The sequence below is a fragment of the Stegastes partitus genome, unplaced genomic scaffold (genome assembly GCF_000690725.1).
Source record: "Stegastes partitus isolate 25-593 unplaced genomic scaffold, Stegastes_partitus-1.0.2 Scaffold226, whole genome shotgun sequence".
NCBI lineage: Eukaryota > Metazoa > Chordata > Actinopteri > Pomacentridae > Stegastes > Stegastes partitus.
The window spans coordinates 319058-339565 of NW_007577957.1; the positions used below are offsets into that span (position 1 = coordinate 319058).

The 20508-nt window shown below is 41.2% G+C and overlaps 1 protein-coding gene across 1 annotated transcript; it reads left to right on the plus strand.

Annotated features, from left to right (window-relative positions):
* The first annotated feature begins 1305 nt into the window (after nucleotides 1-1305).
* LOC103356880 (ras-related protein Rap-2b-like) lies at nucleotides 1306-3254 on the plus strand. Its single transcript, XM_008281203.1, has one exon. It carries the CDS (start codon nucleotides 1358-1360, stop codon nucleotides 1904-1906), a length of 549 nt encoding a protein of 182 aa, XP_008279425.1. The 5' UTR covers nucleotides 1306-1357; the 3' UTR covers nucleotides 1907-3254.
* Nucleotides 3255-20508: the final 17254 nt, after the last annotated feature.

Here is a 20508-nt window from a genome sequence, read left to right on the forward strand (position 1 = left end):
TAGATAGATAGATAGATAGATAGATAGATAGATAGATAGATAGATAGATAGATAGATAGATAGATAGATAGATAGATAGATAGATATTTTATGAGGAAATTCAAGAAAATGGCTCAAGGTTTAAGAACTCGTGTTTTAATCTAATTCAAATGATCTAGTTTAAGTGTGATTAACTAGAAATGACTGAAACTCATTAAATTAACTTAATTTTACATTCAGTAAACAAGGAAAAGTTCACTTATTTGGCTAAATTCCTGGATTCATTGCAGATATGTATTTGTTATTATTATTTTATTTATTTATATTATTCATTTATTATAGTGCATCTGCTAGTTTTATTTATTATAAACTTAATTTATTGAGTTGAGTCAAAATGGCTCAAGTTATAATCTCATGTTTGTTATGATATTTTTTAAAAATGGTGCTGGGTATTAAAAACATAGACATTACAAGTTAAATGAACTAAAAAAACTGAGCAAAACTCCTATATTTACGTGAAGCAAACAAAAAAAATGTGAGTTGATTTGAGTAAACTCCTGAGAATTACATTTATTTAACATCTAAATCTCCCAAATCCAAAACACAATTTTCTTTTTCCTCTGAAATGAGGATTAAGCGGTGTATAGAAAATGGATGGATGGATGGATGTAGTGGAAGAGAAGCAAAGCATCATTTAATAGATATACTCAAGTAAAGCGCTTCATAATTGGACTTGTGCGTGCGTTTGGATTAGTAACGTGCCGTGCGTAAATGGATAATTGGCTTGTAGTTAACTTAGCGGACACGTATAATCGTGATTGCAGCAGCTTAGAGCTCCTGGTTGGGATCAACGGCCGTGAGTGCGGATGTGAGGGCAGAGGTCAGACACGAACGCAGCAGTCTGGTCATCTGACGGGAGGTTTCGGTCGCGGCTCCTTTAAGAAAACGGAACTGAAGTCTGTGCGTTTTGACGCGCCGAGGATGTGGGCAGGAAACGCCATGCAAGAGCAGAGCAGCGATCACGCTTCCCAGCGCCGTTGCACAATACAGTGCGATCAAAATGCGCTGTAATCCGCCACGCTAAATGTCCAGGAGCGGCCTTTCTCCTCGGATCCGCGCCCCGCGGCCCTTACACAGCAGCCGAGGAGGAGCATCGTCCGCCGGTGTGGGAGTCGAGTCCGATCCGAGCCAGAGCGCAGCCTTCCCAGCCTGCTCGCTTTGAAAACATCGGGGCTGGTCAGCGGGTGGGAGAGAGAGAGAGAGAGAGAGGAGGCTTCGTCGGTGGGAGAAAAAAAAAGGAGGTGTCTGCCTTTTTTTTTTTTTATAATACTCTCCCCCCCAAACCACCACCACCTTTAAAAAAAAAAAAAAAAAAGCCATGAGGGAGTACAAAGTGGTTGTTTTGGGGTCGGGCGGAGTCGGTAAATCCGCGCTGACGGTCCAGTTCGTGACGGGCTCCTTCATCGAAAAGTACGACCCGACGATAGAGGATTTCTACAGGAAGGAGATCGAGGTGGACTCGTCCCCGTCCGTGCTGGAGATCCTGGACACGGCGGGCACCGAGCAGTTCGCCTCCATGCGAGACCTGTACATCAAGAACGGGCAGGGCTTCATCCTGGTCTACAGCCTGGTCAACCAGCAGAGCTTCCAGGACATCAAGCCCATGAGGGACCAGATCATCCGGGTGAAGAGGTACGAGAGGGTGCCCATGATCCTGGTGGGCAACAAGGTGGACCTGGAGGGGGAGCGAGAGGTGTCCTCCGGGGAAGGCAAGGCGCTGGCCCAAGACTGGAACTGCCCCTTTATGGAAACTTCAGCCAAAAATAAAGGATCTGTGGACGAACTGTTTGCAGAAATAGTGAGACAGATGAACTACTCCACGGTTCCCAGCGGTGGAGACCAGTGCTGCTCCTGCGTCCTGCTCTAAGGCTCAATGTCAGCTTCTTAAAGTTGTCCTGCAGGCTTTTATTTTTAATTTTTATTTTGGTTGCAAAAAAAAAAAAGTATTCTCTCTCTCTCTCTCTCTATCTCTCTCTCTCTCTCTCTCCTCACACTGTTGTCTTATTGTTGCACACAAAACAAAACAAAAAAAAAAATCGACAACAATCGATGATGTATCATAAGTCTGGAAAAGTGTTTACATGACAAAGTACTTGAATGTTTTTTGGGATTTTTTTATAGCTTTGTATATGACACTTCTCTGGAAATGTGCCTCAATGGGAATGTCTTATTGTGAAACCTAAGAGACACATGTTCTTATTTTTTTGTGTGTTTTTCTTTTCTTTTTTCTTCTTGAGTTGTACTGTTAGATCTTCTGGCGCTGGGTCCTTCTTGTCTTGGAGATCGGTGGTGGTGGTGGTGGTGGTGGTGGGTTATCGTGCCAAATCCCTCAGGCGGAGATGGGATGTTTAGGGCCTTTTTTTTTTTTTTTGTGGCTAAAGGAGGACTGAGAAGTATTTAGGAAATCTCTCAGAAACTTATCAATCACCACTCAGGCCTTGCACAGGTTACTCAAATCCGATTTGAATTCCTCCCAAGAGGCGCAGACCCACCCAGTAAGATCCTGTATTTGAAGCTGTGGACTGTGGTGGAGTTGTGTTATGCCAACATATTTGAGTTATTTTTTTTCTCCCCCCTCCTCCTCACCCTCTACTCTTCTCTCCGGTCTGGTGAAAGTGGATTTATCATGGAACTTGCACTTAGCTGACGGTGTCCCTCCTCAGTGTGCACAAACGAGGACCTTAGTGCATTGCTGTCGCTGCATGGGGGAAAAAAAAAACGCCACGACCCCATGTCAAGTGCCTTCCTAAGAAATCTCCTGTGACTGTGCCAACTGATGAGCCCTACTTCCTCTGCAGTGCGTCTTGATGGCAATCAGAACTTCTGTTTTTGTTTTTGTTTTTTTCCTTTGCAGTGTACACTCGCGTTTCATTTCGGTGTCAAAGAGAGAAGCGCCTCTTCCTATTTTACTGTCAGGAAGCTCAGGCTTGTAATAGACCTGCTGTTTCAGGGTCACGTTCAGGCCGTTTCTCGAGGTACTAGTCCGGCGACTTTCTCTACCCACTGGGGTTTTGGTTCAGTGAATGGCAAGCCATGTCTTTATGTATTATCTAGGTTTTTCTTTTTTTTTTTTTCTTTTTCTTTTTCTTTTTCTAAAATGTGACATTTTTGACTTACCGTAATTGTAATTCTCCCTTTGGACAAATCTTCTGCCATCCAGCTGTCAGTTTGAAAGACTTGTAATACAAAAAAAGAAAAAAAAAGCATTTTACGTACCTGGGTGTGTGCTGTGCTTGTGTCTGCTGATGATGTGAGTTTATACGGTTTTGCTATGAGGATGTGTTGAGTTTTAAAGTCACCGTTCGTGCTGAAGGAACAACCAAACACACTCACCGGCCGCTTCATGGAATCTGTTGTCATCTATTCAACAGCTTTGCCACATATTCTACTTTAAATAAGCTTCTGCATTTTTTATATTTATCTGTCTCTCATCTTTTTTTTTTGTTTTTTTTAATAATTCTTGCCAAAAAAATACAATAATTCAAATTTGTTTTTGGTGTCACAGTGGCAGGCGTATCATTAAAAGTGTTCCCAATGTTTTGTCCCTCTCGTAAATCGGTGGACAAAATAATAGCAACACTTGAATATAGAGCATCACCGACCTCTATCACCTCAGTAACCAACAAATGCACAAACTGAAAGTGCACAAACTTATATTTATGGCAAAGCTTTTGCGTTCTAGTGCATCGGATTTTACACGTTCCTGATAAAGTGGCTGGTTAGACGGGAAAACTCAATCATGAGAAATGGGATAAACAGGGGGGGGGAAAGACATCAAAAAACGTGCAATGTATGATTTTCAGTTCTTATGAATGTTTATTAGACATTTGTGAATCAGAAAAAGGTTAATTTGCAGTATAGACAGTCATTAATTGCACCTTTTATTCCATATTTTCTTGCATCAGACGAGCTGTGAGTTTTCCTAGATGAGGCCTTATGTGCCGCGTTTGAGACGTTTTAAGAAAAAAAGAGCCTTCAGCTACTTGTTGATCTTGTTAAGTGACCGCAGCCATCAGGAGTTCAAAAAATAAAAAAAATCCCAGTCAGTCCAGCTGTTTGGCTAGTGGGTAGGGCTTCCAGTGTGTTTAGTTGGGGAGAGCTGCTTCCCCTCTTCCTGCTGCATGTTTTCTAGGCCGAGCACAGAGAGGGCTTTTCTGTGCCGGCGGCCGAGTTCAATCAGCTGTGCAATACCGTAGACCGGCGTTCGGTAAGTCGCTCCTCAGGCTGGCCAAAGAAGCTTCAAGTGTCCCTCTCGCCACAGAGATTCAAGGTCAGATTACCAAATTCAATCTAAGGATGTGCTCACGCCATTCAGGATAAAGAAAGGGTTGCCTCTTCTAGCGGTGCCTGCTTTGTTTTTCTTTCTACGGTCACTTTCAGTGCACGGTTATCGAAGTTTCTAACTGTAATTCCTGACTAGAAGTCCTTTCATTAGAATTTAATGAAAGCTTAACAGAGGTACTGGAAGTTTAGAACAACACATTAATGATTATTAATAAGTAGGTGGCCCTCATTTATTTCTGTCCGCACACACAAGAGGAGATGAATAAACACATATAGTGAGCATGTAACGTTTACTTTTTAGGCCAAAAAGACCAACACATGACGTGCTGTAAGCGGATATGTCAAGCTGATGTAGTGTTTATATTTAGCAGCTGTCTTTTTTTTTTTTTTTAATCCTCAGATGTGGTTTAAAGTGTTCACTTTGTTTCCCAGGTGTAAAATACTAATAACTCAGAGGCTAGAAGGAGCAACAGCACGATTACAGTCACTTACTGCCTGTCAGTGGAAAGTAATCAACTACTGCACCAACACAGAGGTTCTTGTAATTTAACTCCTCTGCATTTCAGTGGGACTGTGAGGTTTTTTTTTTTTGCAGGCAAAGAGAGTCTCAAAATTTCTATTTCGGCTGATTTTTAAAGGCCCAGGTTGGTAAAATTGTGTGCATATGTGCAAAACTGAAAATGAATGTAAGCCGCGTGATGTTTTTCTTCCTTTAAACCCCTGTTAGTCATCTCACCAGCAGCCTGGTAACCACTGACAAAACTGTGATAGCTACACAAGGAAGTTAAAGCCAACTCCACCTTAACCAACCGCAGGAGTGAAGTGTTATCAGTCGAGAAAAGAGCTTTACACGCAGATACCAAAGAAAGGAGCAACATGAAGTAATACCAGAAGAGTGAAAAAAAAGGTATTACAAAATGTGCAATGATACAATCATGTTTTTATGCATTTTAAACTTCCATCAGGCCACAAATCTTATAGTGGCTTCATGCCTGCAGGCCTTCACTGGTACGACCTGCTTGATCACTTTGGTGGCGTTGATCTAGTGAATCCAATCCACTTCCAATCCAAGTTTGTATTTCCTACTGCAAGGCTACAGTCGGGCACAATATTTCTCCACATCTACACAGGTTAAAAGTGTATAGAAAAAGCTGTAACAGACCCTCATTTCTGCCGTAAACACTCGCCTCAGTCGAGTGCTGTTTTCCCTGCAGCTGAAAGAGTTTTCTAAATGTGCACAAATTACATAAATATAATCGTACAAATATAGTTCTCCAACTATACAAGCACATCTCAGAGGGTTGGATGTTGGCCTGAAACCTCACAAATATCTCCTCTTTACTGCGGCGTTGCACAAACATGCCGTTCATCCTGAATTTCACAAGCTGTCTGGCAAAGTACAATTCACGCAATACAGCTAAAAGCAATTTTCCGTCCAGCTCATCCCCCCCCTGCAGCCTTTGAGATGTTCAGTTTAATGCTTCCACGCTTTAGAACCTGTGTCGTGTTCACATTTTATTGAGTAGAAATGTTTTAGCAAACGGAAGAAAGGAAGGGTGGATGATAGGGCACTTCCTGTGTAACTTCACCTCAGATCTATGATATGTTACACAACAGACAAGCAGTTCCTCTTAAACATGTAGAAAAGAATCACACTGTCGCAGCTGGTACACAGTTTTGTGCTTCAAGATGGCTCCAGTTCTTTTCAAGTTTGAGCCAAACATTTCAGGAGGAGAGTAGAGGGATGGTGAAACAAAGAATAAAAAGGTTTCACTTCTGTTACTTGTAGTGCCTGCAATGGCTTCATGTGATCTGATTCGAGCAAAGAGGATCATATGACGTTAATTTACCGTAGTGGCCACGGCTGGTTATCAGCGAGCTGCTTGGACGAACACAGAGAAAGAAACTGTAGCAGCCAACTTTTTAAAGGTCACGTATTGTGGCCGTTTTCAGCGAGTAATGCCAGTTTCACGTGTCCTTACAGCACAAAACACTGCAAAGATGGCTCATTTTTTACCATGACCTGGTTTTGACCCTGTTTCAAACCAGATGTTTCATCCCCCCCCCCAGGAAGAAAACGCTCTGATTGGCAATGTGGTGAAAAACTGATGACTGTACGGCTGCTGACACTTGAACTTTTCTTGTCAGACGATGTCGCAGTTACAAAATCAGTATTTTAGTGGTGCAGAGCCACCGCTTAGGAAATGCAGTAAGTGGTGGTTCGCATGTGGTCTGCGTTTCACTCGCTGTTTCATGCTCGTTGCATTGTCTGACAACAAAGACAGAAAACTATACAAGTAGGAACATCTTTATTAGGAGTTCAGCTGTATTAAAATGCGGTTTATTTACGCACAGAGAGAAGCAAACAGATGTTAACACTGCATGAGTTTAGGTTGCACTGAAACACAACAACCCATCCATCCATCCATCCATCCATTATCTATACACCGCTTAATCCTCACGAGGGTCGCGGGGGGGCTGGAGTCTGACTCAGCCGACTTAGGGCGAAGGCAGGGGACACCCTGGACAGGACAACCCATCCAGTCCTTGTTTATTAGTTCTTATCGATTTTAAAGTTTCCACCATCTCTCAATGTCCCCATGTCCAAGGAACTCTGACCTTTGAGTATACAGTCAAAGCTATTGGTGACTTTAACCACATTAGCCGCACGGTATGCTAATACTTTACTACTGTTGTGTTGATATTGCCATCAGTTCTAAACTCAACCCACTGGGGCTTCAGTTTCTTAGATGCTGGGAGTGCATGAAGACTCTTGCGTTTACTCTTGCGGCCAACATTTGTTGTGTTTTGCTCCAGACATTTTAAAATGAGCAGAAGCAGCTCTAGAAAGTAAATAAACCCGGTGGACCTTCTGAATGGTAGCATGAGGGGGTCAGGGTTACACAAAGTTTCACCTGGATGACCATAGGTTAGTTTGGTGTAAGGTAGCACCAGAGGCTTTCTGTCCCGGCCCCCTGATTTGCTGGCAGTGTCTCTTCCTGCTTCCTGTCTCTTCCTGTCTCTGGGTGTGACTGAGCTGCAGCCTGATCAGAAGAAAGTAAAGACACCTGAGCAGAGTTTGGCTCACCTGCCACCAATTACCGATGCACTCAATAAAACCTACACACATCCCTTGACTGCTTCCCTGCCTTGTCCTCCGCTCGTCTCCCTGGAATAACTTTTGATCACTTGCTGCCTATTTCTGTTACTTCTCTGCCGGGTTTTCTCGTTCTGAACAAGCCCCCTGGATCACCTGCCTGCTTCAGCTTCCCACAAGGTTCCTGTCTGCTCCTTTCCAGCCCCACTTTATCAGCTGGTCGGGTAAGTTCCTTAGCGTTTTTCCAAGTAGCTCTATCTGGTCTTGGTTAGTTTTTAGTCCTGTCTCCTAGTTCTGTCAGTATTTAGTGTCTTGTGTTTTCCCTAATAGATCTGTTGCTTTGTTTGCGACTAATAACTTGTGTTTTTAGTGTTTCCTGTTCATTTCCTGAGAGTTTTGTATTTCAGTCACCTTGAGTTAGCCTCACCTTTTGTTTAGGTTAGTTGCCATGACCCCTCCCCAGTTCACACACCTGGCTGGTTTGGACTGTCTGTATGTATTCTTCACTTTGGGATTCATTAATTACAAAGAAGCACTAAGTCTCTGATCCTTTTGTCCTCATTAGTTTATGCACCTGGGTCCTCCCACAATAGAACCATGACATTATCTTGTTGTAGGAAGACTTCGGGAATGGCTTCATATCTTCACAGCTTTAACTTCACTCCTCCAAGTTTATACCAACCACAAAACTCATTGAAAACTGTCACCATATGAGACCTTTAAAGTCCATCTCTGGTAGTCAATTAAACCCTTAAAGATTCACCTCAATGTATCATTTAGATTTTCCCAATGAAAATAATCATTTCCTGCTTTTTAAGCCGCTTCCATGTAACCCTGCACTATTTCTTCCTCTAGACTGTGCATATTTCTAAACTCTTTGCACTCACACCTCCTCTTCTGCTCCACATAAAACTTGTAGAATTAGAATAATTTAGCTGATTCTTAAGAATGATACAGAAAGCTCCATCGTGGAAGTCTGAATCTGTGTTTTTTTTTTTTGTCATTGGTACATTGCAGTTTCAAGGTGGAGTTGACTAAAAAATACCATATGGACACGTTAAAAGGAAAAGGCTTTTAAACCACCTTCCAGCCACTGCAGACGCTCCTTCCTGAAAGCACCCTCTCTCTCTATTAACACCCCACAGTAGATCATTGAAGGGTTTGTGTTCCTGTATTACTGTTGAGACACTAAATCACGTGAAGTGAAATCAGTGCGACAGTCGACGACACGTTCAGTCCAGTGTGAAAGGGTTTACTATGTGAGAAAACGTGGAAGCAAGCAAGTCTTCTTTCATCTTATGAAGCTGCAGCTTGACTACTTTGCAGAAGTTTAGATTTCACTCTGGTGAATGGTTTCGTGGCCAGCTTACAGTGACACCATTAGCACTTCTGACTGTGACCCAGTGGGAGCTTTGCTGGCAGAAATTTACAAGATCAAACATGTGTTCAGTCACTCAGTCAACATTAAGACATTTTGGAAAATACCTGACGCTAACTTTAAAGATTTCTCCCACTCTTGTGTGGTACAGTGGCGTCCATCTACCAGCATCTTTCTAAAAGCATTTCTAAAGCTCAGCGTTTAACATATTTCTCCTTTTTTTATTTCACTTGTACAAAACCAGAAAGGTAAAAATGACAGGTTGTTTGAGTTTTTGGACAAATTAATTGCTGCTGGCTCTTTATGTTCTCATCTAAATTCTAATCAAACGATGACAGCTAAATGGGCTCCACAAAGAGTTGCTGTCAACCGATTATGTAATAGAACAAGATCACCAAACAGCTGAAACAAATAGACTTACTTGTGCTAAATGGGTCAGTCTGTGGCATTTCCGATAGCGGTGGAGCAACAGCATCTTTTGTTCAAAGTTTGCTTGTTATTTAAAACCCCAAACTAAGTTCTGTAACAATGTTTTTTTTTGCTCAGTTTTGAGACTCTTGTGTTCCCAGACCTTGGCATTTTTGTTTAGTCACTCTCAAATCTTACCTGGAAGGCCATTTTAAGGGTTAAGTATCTCTAGAAATATAACTCCCATCATGAAATTTGGCAAGGGCAGAATTGTTTGCAGCAAATCCAAATGGTAGAAATGCTCCAGCAGAAGCTCATTTCTTTTACCACTGGATAGAAATGAGTGGCATTGGGGCCCTAGAAAATTCCCTGTACATGTATGAGGTGTGTCATGAAAGTTCCAGGACTGGTGTCACAAAAGATATATTTCAAAGCCGAACTACGAGTTTTCCCCTTCAGACGATCAACCAGCACGTCTACAAAGAGATCCTGCAGCGTTTGCTTCGTTCAGAAGAGGCGAGGGTTGTGGCAGGACCAGTGGTGGCTGCTTCACCATGACAACCTGCTCACAACGCCCTGAGCATCCAACAGTTCCTGGCTGAGAAGAACATCGCCATGCTGGAGCAACCTCCCTACTCAACCCACCTAGCTCCGATTTTTTTCCTCTTCCTCAAGCTCAAGGGGGTCATCAACGGGACCCGTTCAGAAGACGTGGACGACGTCAAGATGGCTGGGATGACGGAGCTCGGATCTGGAAGATGCTTGGCAGAGAAGACTGGAAAAGTGTTAGACTCCAGGAGCATTACTTCAAAGGGGAAAACTTGTAGTTTGTAGTTTGGATTTAAAATATATCTGTTGTGACACCAATCCTGAAACTTTTCTGACACATTTCATGTATATACGAATGTGTCCATATTTCCTACTAAAACTATAATCTTGAGGGGAAATTTCCCCAACTTATGAGGCCTCTAACTTTTAGCAGAATTTGTTTTGTGGCAAGTGTTTTAACCCAAGGTTCAAGGTTTCAGTTTAAGTTTTGAGTAGGACCCCAAAAAACTGGTGTGCATAGGGGGTCTGTGTATTGTCATGTGTCATAAGTTACGAGCTACTTCCAAGTTGTCTTCATTTTGAAATTTTACCAACATATAAAGCTGGTTTTGCCTTACTAGATGATACATACACTTGAAATGTACACTGAACAAACGATAAATCCTGTTTACTGAAGCAGGTTAGTGACAAGTGAAACTGGAGATTAATGCTGCACCAAAAGCAACAAAAGAAAACAATTCAAATGAGTTATTAGTCCTCCGTGGATTTGCATTTCCTTTTATTTCCAGAAAGGAAATTGTCTTATTGTAGTTGGAGCTAGGATGGGGGATGGAGCATGAACTACTGGCACCAACAGAGATCATCAGGTTGAGACCACTTGAACGATGCAGCCCTGTATGATGGCAAGTGGTGGTTGGAATCACCACTTACAGTGATGAAGAGGAGCAGGAGGGTAAAGTTTACACACTGAAGTGGGCTAGCTACATGGTTCAAGTGACTTCCATCTCACGATATCTGTTGGGTGCCACTGGAACATGATCTGTAGAAGATAGATTGTACGATTGTAGAATTTTTTGAAGTCGACCAGTGAAATTGTAGGCTGCAGTCAACTGAATACCCCTCACCTCACCCTTCCCTTCACAGCAGACAGGAGAAAGCTACAGCTCCCAATAAATCCAGCATTTGGTTTGTCCGCTTTGGGCTACCGTAGAAGTTTAACATAGCAGACTGTGGAATAGCTGTTTTGTGCTGATTAGCAAACATGCTAAACTAAGATGAGCCCAACAACCTGATTGCGTTGGATGATAAATTATAGCTAGAGAAGTTGAAGTAATCGAATCCTTAGATTGGAGCAAAGAAAATACCTGGGGTAACGAACACATGTGCATCTTAAAGACCCCCTGAGGTAAAAATCAGGCTTTACCTTATTCACAGGTCTGTATGCTGTTTGTGCGTTTTTTTTTTTTTTGTTTCTTTTTTCCAAATATTCTAGAAGATGCATAATGAATGAAATATGGAGTCAACACCATTTCCATCTGGAAACTGTAGTGTTTCAGACTTGAAGATTTTCATATGGAACAATCCTAAGGAACCAATCCCATCTACTTGCAGGGTATTATTTATTCCCCTTCACAGTTGGCCTCCAGGTTAAACATGTTTCGCTGAATTGCTCTGATATTACAAATTTGCTGTTGTGTAGAACAGAATAGCCGTATAGTGTTGGAGCAGAGTCCTCAGTGAGCTGGTGTGCTCCAGGTGCAGTGAGCAGCAGAAGGGAGGACTTCATAGGTTCACATATTCTGGGTGAAGCATTGAGTTATATTTAAGAGAGTAAGGGATTTGTTTCATGGAATATTTTCATTCATAAATATGTAATTGAGACATAACTTAGGGTTTGAGCAACAGCCAGAGGGACATTAAATATGGCACCCGTTGTTTTGTTTTGGGTTTTTTTTAACTTGTCCACAGTGAAAGGCAGTATTTATTTACCAAATGCACCCATATATGTATGACTGCATATCATTATGGTAATTTCCCTGTTGCAGGGTCACATGTTCCTGTGTTTGAGAAGACATCATTGTAGGTCATGTGATCTCCTCAGTGTTGTCCATGATGATCCAAATGCTGTGCCTTGAGAGGAAACCACTGGACCTCTGACCTCAGATTCTCTGTCGCCAAGTGCTTGCGTAGCGACATGTAATGTTCTTTAAATTTAAGCATTAATTCTCAGTTGTGCTTAGTGTTGTCTCCAAGCAGCAGTACAGAGCAACAAGATAAGATGATGCACTGCATGATGTGGAATACGTTTATCGCAGCACCAACCAACGGTTCAGAGCGACTGATGCCGATCTTTGAGGGTACATTTAGGCAGTGATTGACTACACTGGCGTTCCACTTTGAGGGTCTGGTTTTGCTTTTACTGCCTGCGGAAGTCAGATTGTGTACAAGTGTGGATGAGTCACTCTGGTCTTGGAGGGAACAGTGAAGAAAAGACCTCACATATCCAGGGACTGAAATAGACTAAATGTTCTGCGTCTGCCTCTCACACTGCACACTGAGTGGGAGGACACAGCAGACACAGAGGTGCTCTCAGCTCCCCCACATTCAGCCAACATCTTATCTTCATTTTCAGCCCATATACTCGCATGCTCAGGCCTGTGAATGAGCGATGGCTACAGCTGTTCGCTGGTGTGTACAATTTACATGCATCTGCTTTCGTATTGTGGCGTCGCATTGGAGCGTGTCCAAGATAAAGACGCAGGTGAACTTCAGTGAAGAAGCAAACAGTCAGTGTGTGTCAAAATGTCATTACAAGCAAATTTAAGAAACTCCAGGTTGCTAACATAACAAGTTCAAGGTGTTGTGTTGAAGGTGGATGGCAACCAATCAGCAGGCCGATGCACTGGGAGTGTCCATCCATCCATTATCTATACACCGCTTAATCCTCAAGAGGGTCACGGGGGGGCTGGAGCCTATCCCAGCCGACTTAGGGCGAAGGCAGGAGACACCCTGGACAGGTCACCAGTCCATCGCAGGGCCACACTTGGAGACAGACAACCAAGCACACTCACATTCACACCTACGGGCAATTTAGAGTCACCAATTAACCTCAACATGTTTTTGGACCTTGTGGGAGGAAGCCGGAAAACCCGGAGAGAACCTACGCTGCACGGGGAGAACATGCAAACTCCACACAGAAAGATTCTGGTGCCCCCACCGGGACGCGAACTGGCGACCTTCTTGCTGCGAGGCAACAGTGCTACCAACTGCACCACCCTGCAGCCCCACTGGGAGTGTGTATAAGCAAAATTAAATATAAGATAATCCTCCTTTCCCACCTTTTATATAAAGAAAACACCCAAACTACCACAAGTGCCACACTTAATATAATCATATCACAGCAAATCAACCAGTAAACTCCCACTTCAGCCAGAGGCCAACACCAGCCTGTAGCACGAAAGACAAATTAATCTGGCTGGTTGTCAACTAACCAGTTAGTGGGATGAGTTCATGAAATAGTCCGCATGACAATATCAATGAGTACAAGAAAATGTTTTTTTAAAAAAACCAAACTGTAAGTGTTCTATTGGTTTAAGACAATTTAAGTGTAGGGTTCGACGCAAATGGTAAACAGAAAGTTTTTTTGGTTTTATTTTTCGTACTTTTTGTGATTTCTTTTCTCTTTCCTGCCTTTTATGATCTTGTGACACATCTGAAATGAAGCGGAACATAAAACCTGACAATTACAAAAGGCAAGACCATTAACATTTAACATGATGCCACATCTCTTGTAGTCACAGATGAAAACAAAGCTTAATATCACGAAGAAGCTCTAACACCTTCCTGTTGCTGTAGCTACTTCTGGACTTTTGACCCTTTTTGTTGACTGATAGTGGAAATCCCATCAGCAGTGCAGATTGCATCAAACAGGTGGTGAGATGCATCCCTTGAGGTGCCGTGAGAAGAAGGTGAGGAGCAGTCGTGACCTCTTTTCTGCTAAAAAACGCTAAAGCAAGAGCATGTTATAGAATGTAGGCTGACGATGACGCAATACTCTTCAGTCTTTATCACGTGTTCAGCCTTGTTGTCATCAAGGAAGTGACTTGAACCCATTTCTCCATTGCATTATCACACCTTTAATCTGCTTCACATCAGCTCAACTCTCTTGGATGCACCTTCCTTTGTTCAACTTCTAATATTCTCCCTGAAGTGGTGCCATGAATCTTTCCTCCTCCTCCTCCTCCTCCTCCCTGCTTGTTGATTACCATCCCAGAGTCCCTGTTTCATTCTTGCTGTGAATCCAGGGACCTGAAAAGCTGTGTTACTTTTGGAGGCTGTTTTTTTTTGTGTCTGAGGACAGCTGATAGAAACGCTGCTGCTGCTTCTTCTGATGGGATGCAGGTCTCACCTCGCCTCATCCCTCTTTGTTGGGAACCAATGATAACTCTGTGTGCTTGTGTGTGTGTGTGTGTGTGTGTGTGGATGTAATTTTAGCTGTTTTGGCAGATAGAAATTGGGATGATGCAGTGTTTACTTGCAGAGTGTGCTCTTCTATGACCTTATTTTAGAGTGTGTGCAGTCTGTGGGTGTTTGTGTGTTGCGAGTGTCATTGCTCCATGGTATATATTCTACAAGTCTATGTGATTCTGCTGCAGGAAGATTTATTCATTCAATCATTTATCACATTATTATTATTATTTTTTTTTGCATTGTTCCCTATGTGAGAGTACGCAGCTTATCTTCTTTTTAAAGTTCTGTATTCACACCATTTATTTCTACATCATGGAAAACATTCCAGAGAGCATAAAAAAAGAAAAAACTGCAAATGCAATGATGAGGAACCAGTGTAACAATAAAGGCAGATGAATACAGTATATCTGTGATATTAAAGTAAGCTAAATTGTCTCTGTGGTGTTTATTCTGTATTAACTGGTCCTTCTTATTTTAGGTTTTTAATCGTACATGTTCGGCTCCATTAAGTGAAGAATAAACCAGGAAAACAAGAGCTGAGAATGTTGTTTTGTACATTCAATTTAAAAACACTTCACACAAAACCTGCAAGAACAGATTTTATTTTTGACCACCTAAGGGCAGCACGAACAAGCTGTGAAGACACTGACACAATATTCCCTTTAAGTTGAAATGCTGGAGCTGAGTAGGGAGGGTGCCGTGGGATTTTTGAGTTTTTACACTCGAAACAGCTGCCAGCTGTGGCTGAAACTGAAAAATGAAAAAGAACTAAACATGGCCAGTGGAGTTGAGTGGAACTGCAGAGAGGGATGCAGTTTACATATCTGTTAATACTGAATTAACGTCTACCCATCCATTATCTATACACCGCTTAATCCTCACTAGGGTCACGGGGAGCTGGAGTCTATCCCAGCTGACTCAGGGTGAAGGCAGGGGACACCCTGGACAGGTCACCAGTCTATCACAGGGCTACACTGAAATAACAAATTCTTATGATTTACTGTGTTCATGTCAGCCATAAATCCAAAATAATACTTAACCATGAAGTGACACAGTTTATGGTCAAGTACAGTTTATATATATATAACTGTAATTTAGATCTGCGCTCATTTTAGTTGTTTTGCTTATTCACGGAAAAATGAAAAATCCGAAAGGAGCAGAAATTAAGTCTCAATGCGTGACATGGAATAGATTAAAGATGAAAAGTATGAGGGGTAAGGTGAGTATGGAAAAGAGAAAAATATATACATAATACACACACATACACATTGAAGGAGCGTGAGGATACGAGAAGAAGTTAAACAAGTCAAATGGAAGACGAATTGAAATAACTACTCAAAGTAATCTTGACTTTATCACCATCACAATCACACGTCATGTTGTGCTTTCTGACTGGAAAGAAGATAGTTCCACTCCGTACCTTCACATTTTTGTCGACGGTTAAAAATCTGATTACAGTTCTGGAAATTCCACATTACAAATTCAACTATAACGATAAATGTACCCTTTCATTATGACTTTTAGAAAACTCTGTAAAATAGCTTTGTTTAAAGAAACAACTCATTCACGCCGTTCCTTTTAAATAATTACAGCATTTCTTTCTGCTTTGTAAAAACCATTAGGCTGCTTATTGGCAGTTAATGTGAGTGTGTGATGTAGCTTTTGAATACTAATCAGATTATTATAAATACACTTCTTTCATAAAAGCAGCTTCATGAATGGAACGTTAGAGCTGTCTTATAAATGTATGCACAACATCACAGTAACGCATTCCTATTAACTTTGATTAATACGTGATTATATCTTTCTGTTGCTGATGAAACTCGTGTTAACCTTTATTGTTATTGTTCCACCACCAGCAGCAGAAACACTTTACTGAGCCCTTCCCCGTAGGATTGACCTCCTTTACCATCACAAACCTGTTTCCCTGTTTGACCTTCTTTGAACAGAGGAAACAAGAAGCGTCTGGTGAGCGTGGTAGTGGAAATACTTGGGGAAGATGTGAGACCAATGAAAGCACAGTATCCGCTCAAATAAAGCATTTGCTTAACTAAACGAGCTCATACACTGTGTGTGTATTCTTACACATACAGTTTACCTGCTGAGGTGTTGACAGACCCAGTGTTTGTGTTGACTTTCTTGTTGATCTCAAAGGACCAACATTTCTGACAATGACCATAACTGCTCCATGTGCCACCCGACGAGGCGACGTGAAAACGCAGAAATTCTTATCCTATTTTTAAGAATTTATCTGCAGTTTTCAGTTTATGACACTGATATTTATCCAAAACATGAGCAAAACTACAGCATACTGTAATAAATATCACCTAATATCACTTCAATACAAACTACAAACTACATTCAATCTCTTGCATCATAAGCTGTAATTGGTATTCAGTGCTTCACATTTTGGTTTCCAGATCAGTGATTCCATCATCATGTGGCAAAACCTCCACCGCAGGCAGACGGAGGAGCCAAACGGCAAACACAGCCGCCGAGGTCCTCACGTTTGAATGTTTCCTTCACCTCCATCAGCCCGTCAGCTGTGTGTTCTACTTGATCAGCTTCGCTTTACATATCGCCCCGAGGAGGAAATGCCTTTGCATTTTGCAAAAATGTAAAACCTGTTCCTCCTGCGTTTTTTTTTCTTTGTCAGTGTGACCTATATATATATATATATATGTTTATTTTCTAGCTCATGATCCTTTACAGAAACCATTTTTGCCTTTACATCTATTCAGCCTTTAGACAGTAATGATAGTGGTGTTGATACCTTCAAGAAAAGGCTGAACTAAAAAAAAAATAAACATAGAGCAAAATTGGACACTATATGGAAGATACAACACCAATTTATATTTCATGCACACCCAGTGACCGTGCCAGTCTGTGACAGCAGCGTAAGCCATTTTCTTCTTATTGACTACATTCCGCTTTGAGTGTCTGATTTTTCTAGCAGCGTTGCTTTGCTGCCTGCGGAAGTCAGATTGTGTACAAGTGTGGATGAGTCACTCTGGTCTTGGAGGGAACAGTGAAGAAAAGACCTCACATATCCAGGGACTGAAATAGACTAAATGTTCTGCGTCTGCCTCTCACACTGCACACTGAGTGGGAGGACACAGCAGACACAGAGGTGCTCTCAGCTCCCCCACATTCAGCCAACATCTTATCTCCGTTTTTTTATTTACCCCATACAGTCATATGATTTAGGCCTTTGAATGACAGACAGATGTGCACGTTGGTTTGTTGGTTGTCAGGTGTTGATTTTGTGACTGTCTCTTAAAAGCTTTAATTTTCTGGATGAGCGGAGTACAAAATGTACAATTTTATCAGATTTTAGTGTCTCCGGGCTTGATATGCTGATGTAAAACAGATTTGTGTGTTTCTGGACCCGTAGCGGCTGCTTCCTCTCTGTCCACAAGAGGGCAGGCAGGTACAACTAACCAAGAAAGAGGAGGCTGTCCAACTGTAACTTCACCATTACACATATATACAGTCGTCCTCAAATGTATTCATACCCTCCCATTAAAGAAGGGTGAAAAAAACAGGTGTCACTGAAATAAGTTGAAACTGACAAAAGTAATGATAAATGAAAATTTAATGAACATTATGACGTTGCTTTAAATTGTGGTTCAACAGAAATATATATCAAAACAATCAAATAAGCATAATGGAACTCATAAGTTAATATTTTGTTGATCAACCCTTTGAGCCAATCGCTGCAATCACGTGTTTTCTGTAGCTCTCAGTCAGACTTCTGCACCTGTTGACAGCTATTTTGATTTCACTGCTCATCCGCAAAGTCCTGGACAGTTTTGTTTGTTTTTTTTAAAAATTATTCTTTTCAACCACAATTCAAAAGCAATGTCTTATTTCACTAAATTATAATTTAGCAATTTTTTATTTATTATTACTTTTGTCAGTTTCTAGTTATTTGAGTGACTGTTGTGAATTTTACCTTTTGTTTAATGGAAGGGTGTGAATACATTTGAGGACGACTGTACACTGTGGTGTGTACACATTATACCAATTTATTTGTATTTCAAATGACTGAAAAACCATGTCGTCGCTATTGATGACCTCTGCCAGTCCATTATCGATGACAAACGATAAAAAAAAATTTAAAAAAAGACAAGAAATAAGCAACTTAATAGAAATCAGGCTGTTATTGACGATTACCAATTATATTTCTCAAAGCGACACATCAGTCAGTAAAAACGAAAGTCACTAAAGTCCTTTTATTTCCTGGGAGCCAAGAATGTCTGACCCATATTTTGTGTGGCAGTTCATCTGGTAGATGTTGAGATCTTTTACAATAAATCAAAAGTCTGACCTGCTGCTTGAGAGGAAAAAAAAAAAAAATCCATCCCCAAAGCAATGTGGATACAGCAACCAAACTTAATGGCAATACATTGTTTTTGTCAAGATGTTCGACTAAAAAAATATCAACCTCAAAAATGATTCAGCGGGATTCATCCTCTGGGTACCACAAACTCAAATTTCATTTTAATCTGCTCGATAGTTGCAGAGATTTTTTCCATCAGCGCTTTCAGACATCACCATCCATCCACAAGCTTGTCAGCTACATGGCTAAAAATAGTAAATGTATACAAGCTGTGTGTTATACAGCAGGAGCCACCGCTAGCGCCTCTGAATGACCCTCCCTACAGGTTTGCCTACCAACACAAATATGATTCAGCCTTCAGTTTGTTTGTTTTTTTTTTTATTTTGGAGCTCATTTTGTGCTGTCTGTCTTTGGCATGAACTTTTGCAGCACTGTGAAGTGTGGGACAGCTCATTTTCTACCTTGACAAGGCAATCGGAACTGGTGAATTGTGTCAAATCAGGCACAGTTTATATTTGTGTCTGTGTAACTATAAAAAAACCATGTGGTCAAATTGACATAGTTTTTGTATACAAATTCAGCACATGCAACATCATTGTGTTCACATTTTACACCTCTGGTAACAGCCCCCAAATGAGGAAAAGCCAATAAATATCAGAGAGGAAAAGAAAAGATAAAACCAGTATTATATATTTTAAACATTCAGTCGAGGGGCTTTACTCTGTCAACAGATCTGATGTTGCATATCTGTGAGGCCTTTCAGGAAAACACAAATTTAAAAGTTTGATTAATAAAATCTAATGCTCAAGTTAACACCGTGAACTCCAGAACCCATCAGTGGGTTTGAAAACAAGTTGTCTTTTAAAAAAATTGGCACAGCTGTGAAGCCGTGAGTGACTCAGCTGCAACCAACAGTGATTTGACAGAAAAAAATCCTCTTTTTTTTGGGCAAACTGCAGGCTGTGTTTACACAGAGCAGATAGGAGACAAGTGTGGAAACTAATTAAAAAGACTGAGAGGAAAACCAAACACACTTGATCAATAAAACGCATGCAGCATGTCTCAAAAATGGCACAGAGCGGAGCAAGTTGTCATCATATCTTTGGGAGATACATACAGCGTGATGAAATGTCTTTGTTGTAAAAGTGTAGGAGGTAAAATATGGTGGGTTTTTTTTCCCTTTCTGCAAAATGAATGATCAGAAAAATCACTTTTGTCACCTCAATTTTTTGTGATTTATTGCATTATAGCTTTCTTATACTGCACAAAGCCACAGTTGTGCTGTTTCCATGGAGGTGCAGGACTTTATATTGCAGTGAAAAATGAGTAAATGAGTAAAAATGTGACAGGAGCAAAGAAAAACAAAACAAAACAGGAATATCTTTGAGTTCAGAGAGTCGATAAGTTTTTTGTATTAGCAGGACTATGACTTTTACAAAAGAGCAACCGCTGTAGTCTCGCTGTCCATTCTGTGGTGCATAACACAGTCTCTGTGGCCTCGACTGGAAATGATATCACACACAGTTTACTTGACGTGTAGCAGGAATCATAAAATCACTGAACTTAGTAAGATCAGCCACACAGAAGTCTCTGTCTACAGTGGAGCAATTATTACATTAGCCGCTATAAGCTACTGGTCAGACCTCACCAGTTAGTCTCATAAACTGTCTTTCCAGTACGATGTCAGTGCTGCAGACCAGTGAGCATGTGGCAGAAAAAACCCTGAGTGAACTCAACTGTGTGACTGTTTTCATTGCTCTCTTTATTATCTGAATCATGCAACAGAAGGTGCTCAGTACGGGGATACCTGCATCTCCAAACAAGACGGCCATGTTTGGTCTGCATCTAGTTTTTACCGGCTCATCGTCAAATTTCTAACGATAGTTTTGCATTGATTGAAGTCTATAGTTGTTGAGTTAAAAGTAAAATGAGTATTTATTT

Coding starts and splice junctions, on each gene's coding strand:
- LOC103356880 (XM_008281203.1), top strand. CDS start 1,358: ATGAGGGAGTACAAAGTGGTTGTTTTGGGGTCGGGCGGAGTCGGTAAA.